This window comes from Oryx dammah, unplaced genomic scaffold (genome assembly GCF_014754425.2).
Source record: "Oryx dammah isolate SB20612 unplaced genomic scaffold, SCBI_Odam_1.1 HiC_scaffold_23, whole genome shotgun sequence".
NCBI lineage: Eukaryota > Metazoa > Chordata > Mammalia > Artiodactyla > Bovidae > Oryx > Oryx dammah.
In genome coordinates, this window is record NW_024070207.1 from 117,352,854 (window position 1) to 117,361,472 (window position 8,619).

The 8,619-nt window shown below is 43.0% G+C and overlaps 1 protein-coding gene across 2 annotated transcripts in view; it reads right to left on the reverse strand.

Moving 5' to 3' along the window:
* Window positions 1-6,258, reverse strand: part of REPS2 (RALBP1 associated Eps domain containing 2) — a 251,685-nt gene extending 245,427 nt beyond the window's left edge. For both annotated transcript variants that reach the window (XM_040266555.1, XM_040266554.1), the window contains exon 1: window positions 5,898-6,258. In XM_040266555.1, the coding sequence (XP_040122489.1) occupies window positions 5,898-6,131 (234 nt within the window). In that variant the 5' untranslated portion in view covers window positions 6,132-6,258. The remainder of the gene's footprint in view (window positions 1-5,897) is intronic.
* Window positions 6,259-8,619: the final 2,361 nt, after the last annotated feature.

The window sequence follows — 8,619 nt, forward strand, 5'->3', positions numbered from 1 at the left end:
GGGATATGATATAAAGATGTAACAAAGGGATATGACATAAAGATGTAAAAATAGAAAATTGTTTCATTTGCATTAAAAAAATAGCTCTAATAATCTAGCAACTGGAAAAAGTTCACAGAAATTTTGTCTTTTGCCTAGTTTTTTTTTTTTAATGATTAAACAGTTGCTTCAAAGAATTCCAAGAAAACCTTTAAATATGACTTCTTCCCAAAGGTGAGTCTATGTACAGGAATTTTAAAAATATCCTCTACTTCTCATAGCTTTCTTTTACTTCTTTACTTCAATCAAACCCACTCAATCAGACATTACTTACAAGCTTTTTTCCCATTCAATGATTTCCCCTGATAATACAGAATCAACAGTATTTTATAACTATTTCTTTTAGAGCCTAAGAGTTAACTGGCAAGTCAATGAAAGACAAATACCATATGCATGATCTCAATTTTATGTGGAATATAAAAACAAACAAAAAAAACTGGAACTCATAAAGAGAACAGTTTGGTGGTTGCCAGAGATGGCAGTGGGTGAAATGGGTAAAGGTAGTCAAAAGGCACAAACTTCCAGTTATATAATAAGTAAGTCCTGGGGGTGTCAGGTACAGCATGGTGACTATATTTGATAATGTATTGTATATCTGAAAGGTGTTGAGTGTAAATTACAAAAGTTCTCATCACAAGAAAAAAATTTTTGTAACTGTGTGCTGATGGATATCAGTGATCATTCAACAAAACATACAAATATTGAATCATTATCTTATATACCTGAAACTAGTATATCATATTTCAATTATATCTCAATAAAAAATACATTATCTCAAAGCAAGGAGTTAACCATCATAACAATGAAAACTCATTATGATGACTACCTGAAATATGCACAACATTTCTAAAGACTAAGACATCATCCTAAAGGATAAATATTATAACGGAGTCTATGTTGTTCAGTCGCCCAGTCGTGTCCGACTCTTTGCGACCCCATGGACTGCAGCACTCCAGGCCTCTCTGTCCACGCCCCCCATCTCCCAAAGTTTGCCCAAGTTTATGTCCAGTGAATCAGTGATGCCATCCAGCATCATCCTCTGACGCCCTCTTCTCCTTCTGCTCTCAGAATATATGTATACAGTTTGTTAATTCATTACATCAAACAGAAAACTTGCCAGTTTCAGGTGGATACTTATGTTCCAGCTGTTATATTTTCTTACTCAAATTCTGAAAATTAAAAACCTTTGCACTGCAGGAATCCCCTGATGATCCAGTGGTTAGGACTCCAGGCTTTCACTGCCAAGGGCCCAGGTTTGACCCCTGGTCGTCAGGGATCTAATATCCCACAAGACTCTTGGCCAAAATAAATAATATAAACCATCTGCATTGGAATGTAAGCTCCATGAGGACAGGGAGGCTGTGTTTGATTCACATGAGCCTGTCTCCATGAGGACAGGCTGTGTTTGATTTACAGCTGAAACCTCAGCACCTAGAATAGTGCCCGACACTCAAAAGAAACTAAAATACTTCAAATACACATCCAATCCAAGTCTATGCATTCTAGTAAAATGCTGGCCTTTCAATACAAATTAAATACGTCATAACCTGAAAAACCAATCACTCTAACACTTGTAATTCTTTGTCCTGAAGTATTTAAAACTATTTACCTGTTTCTTATTCATATTTACTTTTTGTAATTTAAAAATTTTACGCTAACATTTTTCTACCGTATACTAGAAACCTGTTTTAAAATAAATCAGCACCTCTTATAAAAAGACCAAAAGGCCTTTTAAAGTGGGCTACTATGACACATTAAAATATAATCCAAAACAGAAAATGAGCTTTTCTGTTCTTCACTTTGCCGACAAAGGTCCATATAGTCAAAGCTATGGTCTTTTCAAGTAGTCATGTACAGATGTGAGAGGTGGACCATAAAGAAGGCTGAACACCAGAGAACTGATGCTTTCAAATTGTGGTGCTGGAGAAGACTCTAGAGAGTCCCTTGGACAGGAAGGAGATCAAACTAGTCAATCCTAAGGCAAATCAACCCTGAATACTCAATGAAAGGACTGATGCTGAAGCTCCAATACTTTGGCCACCTGATGCAAACAACTGACTCATTGGAAAAGACCCTGATGCTGGGAAACACTGAAGGCAAAAGGAGAAGAGGGCGGCAGAGGATGAGATGGTTGGATGGCATCACTGATGCAATAGACATGAACTTGGGCAAGCTCTGGGGATATGGTGAGGGACAGGGAGGCCTGGCATGCTATAGTCCATGGGGTTGCAAAGAGTCAGACACAACTTAGCAACTGAACAACAACATCATGACACACTAAAATACAATTCAAGATGGAAAATGAGCATATGGAAAGATCCTAAGCATCATATGTCATTAGGGAATTGCAAATTACATCAAAAGATACCACTACATACCTTCTAGAATGGTGAAACTCAACACTGACAACACCACATGCTGATGATGATGTAGAGCAAGAGGACCTCTCATTCATTCCTGGGGGAACTGCAAATAGTACAGCCACTTTGGAAGAGAGTTTGACAGCTTCTCACAAAACTAACACTCCTACCATATGAGCCAACAATCACGCTCATTGGTATTTACCCTAAGGGGTTGAAAACTTAAGTGCACACAGATGCTTAGAGCAACTTTATCTATAACTGCCAAAGCTTGAAACTAACCAAGATGTCCTCCAGTATGTGAATGGATAAATTGTGGTACATCCAGACAACAGAATATTATTCAACACAAATAAGAAATGAGCCAACAAGCTATGAAAAGACACAGAGGAATCTTAAATGCATATTACTAAATGAAACAAGACAATCTAAAAAGATTACATACTGTGTGATTCGAACTACATGACATTCTGGAAAAAGGCAAAACTTTGGAGACAGTAAAAAGATCAGTAATTACCATGGGTTGGGTGTAATAGTAAGGGATGAATACGTAGGGCACAAAGGATTTTTAGGGCAGTGAAACTACTCATTATGATCCTACAACGGTGGATACGTGTCATTACACATTTGTTCAAAACCAAAGAATGTACATCACCAAGAATGAAACATAATGTAAACTACAGACTTTGGGTGATCATGATATGCCAATGCAGGTTCATCAATTATAAAAAATGTATCACTCTGGTGAGGGTATTGATAATGGGGGCAGGGGGGCTAGGTATGTGCGGAGCCAGAGTGTATATGGGAACTCTGTGTACCTTAACCTCAAATTTGCTGTGAACCTAAAACTGTTCTGAAAAGATAAAGTCTGTTAAAATATATATATGTGTGTGTGTGTTTTCAGTATTTCAACTGAAAAAAAATCCCTAAGATAACTCACTTACATAACAAAGTAACAGGTGTAGTGATTTATTTTTATTTCAAGGAGGAGACAAAATAAGGTATTTTTATAGAACATGTACTTCAGGTAAGATTTTCAATCTTCCTGGAACATTATGGTAATCTTAGTTGTATGCCTATTAAAAAGAAAAAAAATCCATTACCATAGAAACTACCAGGGCTAGTTAGTGCCTCCACAGATGGGGCAGTTATACCTGTTGGACCACTTAATTAAGATTACAAGTTCCTGTTTAACAGGGAAAGGCTAAAAACATCTACATCTGTTTTAAAGACTGATACACTTATGGAGTAGTGAAAGTCAAGATAAATTGAGTGCTCATGCACGTACAGACACCCAGACACACCACACCACACACAACCAATGTGGTTAGTAATGGATTCATGTCAATGTATGGCAAAACCAATACAGAATTGTAAAGTAAAATAAAAATAATTTAAAAAAAAAAGAAAAAAAAATTAGATGGCTGCTGGCTTTGTTTGAATCTGTTTTGATTACATTACTCTGTCCAGGATGCCTCTGATGTTCATTTTCACCTGTACAAAGAATACTGGATTACTGCATTGTGTTAGGTTGGGCTTCCCAGTGGCTCAGGGTAAAGAACCTGCCTCCCAATACAAGAGACACGGGAGACAGAGAAGCCTGGTGGGCTACAGTCCATGGGGTCACAAAGAGTCAGACACGACTGAGCACACAGGTTAATGGGGAAGGAAGTCTTTTGTTTTGCTGTGCTGCATAAGGGAGCTCTAAAGCTCGTAGAGATTTATCACAAGCAATATTCTAGGGATGTCCCCTCTTGCCAGCATCGTTTGCAAGAAGAAGGTTTCAACTAGACATCAAAAATATAATCTCATTCATACAAAGGCACTGTGCCTTGAGTTCTTTTTAAATCTTAAACACCCTGGGTTCTAACACCAAGAAAGGCCCCTCCCCAACTCCTTAGAAGAAGTCAATCAACATAATTCAGATTTAATATGCCTACCCATCTCTTATCACACTCCATGCATTACTGACAACAAAATAAGCCTTTTAACAGATGCCCAGCTCTCACTTACTTGTTGTGTGGCCTGTCACTTATTCCTCTTTCAGTTGAGAAGCAGCAATAGCATTTAATAAATTATGCTTGGGAGTATTCTGAGGGTCTCAAGTAATAGCCATGGTTCATGTTTTAAAATATTGACTTTTCTTCTACCTGGTCAAGTTCAACTGCTCAAGAGCAGAAGTCAAACTGTCTCCAAAGCAAAGACTTACTTCTTAAGAGACAAACAGCCATGTTAAGGTCTGTGGATACTAATTATATTTTCAGAAATCTTGAATTCTGAAAAGTGAGAAATTACAGAGTGGCTAAAATTATGCTCAAACAGACAGACATACGCATGCTCCAGCAGTATAAAATGTAGTCTTAAATGATTTTTTTTAATCTACAAACAATGATATTGCAAGTGAACCATAAAACCCTCAGTACTCCTTTGGAACTGGATTTTAAAATATCACTCCCCACTCTAAATATACAATTGATGTTAACTTTCAAACTGCCTCCAGCTTTTTTTTTTCTTTTTATTTTTTTATTGAAGGATAACTGCTTTACAGAATTTTGTTGTTTTCTGCCAAACCTGACTCCAGCTTTTAAGAAAAACTTCATTTCAGATTTGGGGCCTGGTATTAAGAATCTGATCACAACGAAGTGCTAGTAACAGCAAAACACAGACAAAGATGCTTATTGCTCCAAAGAAAGCACAAAAGAAAAACTGATCTACTGTGCATCATCCCCCTCCTCCTTTTCCAGGTATGAAGCAGCCAAAAGGAGGTAGCTATGACACACATTACTTGGCAATTCTATTTCAAGTCCAAATAATGGTAAGATGGGAAACTACAACTGTCCCTCACGGTGAATGTCTGGGAACCACGTCTAGTCCTAAATAGGAAGCTTAGCTCTGCCTTGACAGATGTCCTCTTGCAGCCCTGTGTCCCGGTTCTGCAATTTGTCATTAAGCTGTTCAGTTTAATGCTAATATGCAGAAATACGTTAGTACGCAGATGTACAGTAAATTCGTGTATATTACAAGTAGTATATAAAGCGGACAACATTCAGTCGTCTGCCGCCGGCCACACACACACACCCTTCAAGTTCAAATCCTGCAAGGCATCCAAGCGCCCACTCACCCAGGAGAGGGAAGTGCAGGAGCGGCCAGCAGAGGTTACTCCAGACAGCAGCCAAAACAAACACTAGTTACAGAAGAAGGCAAACTTTGGGTCTGAGAGGCTGCAGAGACCCCAGAAACGGCCGGGGAGAGGAGGGAGTGTCCGTCTGTCTCAGCGGAGGAAGATGGGAGCGCACCCAGCACCGCTGAGCTGTGGAGGAGGCTGGTGTCCCCTGGGGAACAAGGGCGTCGCCGCCATTCTAGGCTGCGAAGCCACTCTCCGAGACCTGGCCGAGGCCTCCAGGTGCCTGTCGGCGGTCCTGTCGCCCCACCCCGCCCCCCTTGTCCCTGCAGAAATGGTCCCCACAGACTCTCAAGGGCAGGGGTGCGGGGACCTACCTGGTGCAGCGTCTCGGCGGGCAGCTGCGACGCTCGGAACAGGTCGGCGACCGGGCCAGCGGCTGCGGTGGCCGCGCCGGGGGCAGCCCTGGCGACCTCAGGGGGCCCGGGACCCGGGCCCCCGCCTGAGGCGCCGGCGCAGCGCGCGAAGAGCTCAGAGTAGCACTGCTGCTCGCCCTCGCTCAGCAGCAGCGGCGGTCCAGAGCCGCAGAGCCCGCCCGCCGCCGCCTCCATGGAGCCTGAAAGGGGGGCAGGCGGAGCACCGTCCCCGGCTAAGGCGCCGCCGCCTTCACCACAGCCTCCGCTGCTCCGGCCTCGGCCTCGGCCGCCGCCGCCACCGCCCCCACGCCCCGCAGCTGCCGCGCGACCGCTTCCTCCCGGCGCGCGCCAGCCCCGCCCCCGGACTTGAATGTTGTGCCTCCGCCGCACGGCACATGGATACAGGCGCGGCACGAACCTATCACGGCCTTGGATCGCACCGTGGCCCCGCCCCCGCCCCGCCCCGCCCCACCGCGCTGGGCCAGGTAACTAACTCCGAGCGCAGCCTGCTCGGCGACTGGTCACCTGCTCCGCCCGCGCTGCAGAATCCAAAGGGCCAGAGCCACAGTCATTCCGCGTCCACTCTGCGCGAGAGAGGCATCTTTGGTTCTTCTCCCTACCTAGGAAGGGAAACATCTAGACCCACCTGGAGAATGGCGCTTTTCAGGGGGTGGGAAAGGCTGTGGTGATTTCTCCCTAGGACGCTGGAGCAAGTGTAGTGCTCACGTCACGCTGTGCCCTTCCCAGAAATGGACTAGGCACGGGATATGGACAAGGCATGGGTAATTAGGCTTCGCTTTTTCCATGACAGTCCTGAAAACCTGGAGGGCAGGAACAGGGTCCCAGTGACTCCTGTAAAGTTCAAGATGTTCAAGGTGGCGACAGGGTTAAGCCACTTTCTCAGGCAAGGCTCAAACCTGGAGTTGAGCCTTAAAAAGGAATAAAATCGGTTAGTGTTAAATGCTAGAGTAATAGGAGTGAAAAGGGCCCTGAGAAGAATTTGCACATGTATATGCATTAAGCCTGGCTGGGAAACACTAACCCAAGGGGAAAAATATCAGTCCATGGTTTACAGATATACCTTCCACCCGAAACAGTGCTTTAAAAGAAAATATTAAAAACAAAACGGAGACTTCCCCGGTGGTCCAGTGGTTAAGATTCCAACCTCCCAATGCAGTGGGTGAAAGGCCTGGGTTCCATCCCTGGTCTGGGAACTGGATCTCACATACCACAACTAAGACCCAGCATAGCCAAATTAAAAAAAAAAAAAAACACTCAGGCAATAGCACTAATGATAACAAATATGCTTTGGTATTTTGTTCAACTAAAATAAGGACCAAGCAAAGGAAGAGAGGAAAAGAAAAAAACATAAAGTCACAGGAATAGGGAAAGATAAAAAGAGAAACATAAGAAGAAAAAAATTATGTTAATTCATAAATTAACACGAGTTAATATTTCCTTTTAGGAATCTGGAAAAATGAAATAGAAAATGAGGATCCCCCAAATTACTCAGATTTCCTTATACCATCGTTTGCTTCAGACTTGCCAGGAGTGAGTTAAGACAGAAGTAGGTTTGGAGAAGAGTACCAAAACGATAGGTAACTTAGGAGGAACAAAGACTGACTTAATTCATGAATTTTCACTTCAAAATTCTCACCACCATTGTATTTTCCACAACTATAAAACCTTCTCAAGAAAACTGGAAGCCAAGAGATCATGTTGATTCTCTTCTCATTTTTCCCTTTATGGTCAGGCTTCCCTGAGAATAGCCCACCATTCTAACAAAGGTGAGAAAGGGACATATTCTCCATGATAAACATCAAACCCCACTTTTCCCTGTGACTCCTGTAAAAAGAAATGTGAGATATAATAATCTCTAACACAAGCTGGAATCAAGATTGCCGGGAGAAATATCAATAACCTCAAATATGCAGATGACACCACCCTTATGGCAGAAAGTGAAGAGGAACTAAAAAGCCTCTTGATGAAAGTGAAAGAGGAGAGTAAAAAAGTTGGCTTAAAGCTCAACATTCAGAAAACGAAGATCATGGCATCCGGTCCCATCACTTCATGGGAAATAGATGGGGAAACAGTAGAAACAGTGTCAGACTTTATTTGGGGGGCTCCAAAATCACTGCAGATGGTGACTGCAGCCATGAAATTAAAAGACGCTTACTCCTTGGGAGAAAAGTTATGACCAACCTAGATAACATATTCAAAAGCAGAGACATTACTTTGCCAACAAAGGTCCATCTAGTCAAGGCTATGGTTTTTCCTGTGGTCATGTATGGATGTGAGAGTTGGACTGTGAAGAAGGCTGAGCGCCGAAGAATTGATGCTTTTGAACTGTGGTGTTGGAGAAGACTCTTGAGAGTCCCTTGGACTGCAAGGAGATCCAACCAGTCCATTCTGAAGGAGATCAGCCCTGGGATTTCTTCGGAAGGAATGATGCTAAAGCTGAAACTCCAGTACTTTGGCCACCTCATGCGAAGAGTTGACTCATTCGAAAAGACTCTGATGCTGGGAGGGATTGGGGGCAGGAGGAGAAGGGGACGACTGAGGACGAGATGGCTGGATGGCATCACGGACTCGATGGACATGAGTCTGAGTGAACTCCGGGAGATGGTGATGGACAGGGAGGCCTGGCGTGCTGCGATTCATGGAGTCGCAAAGAGTCAGACAC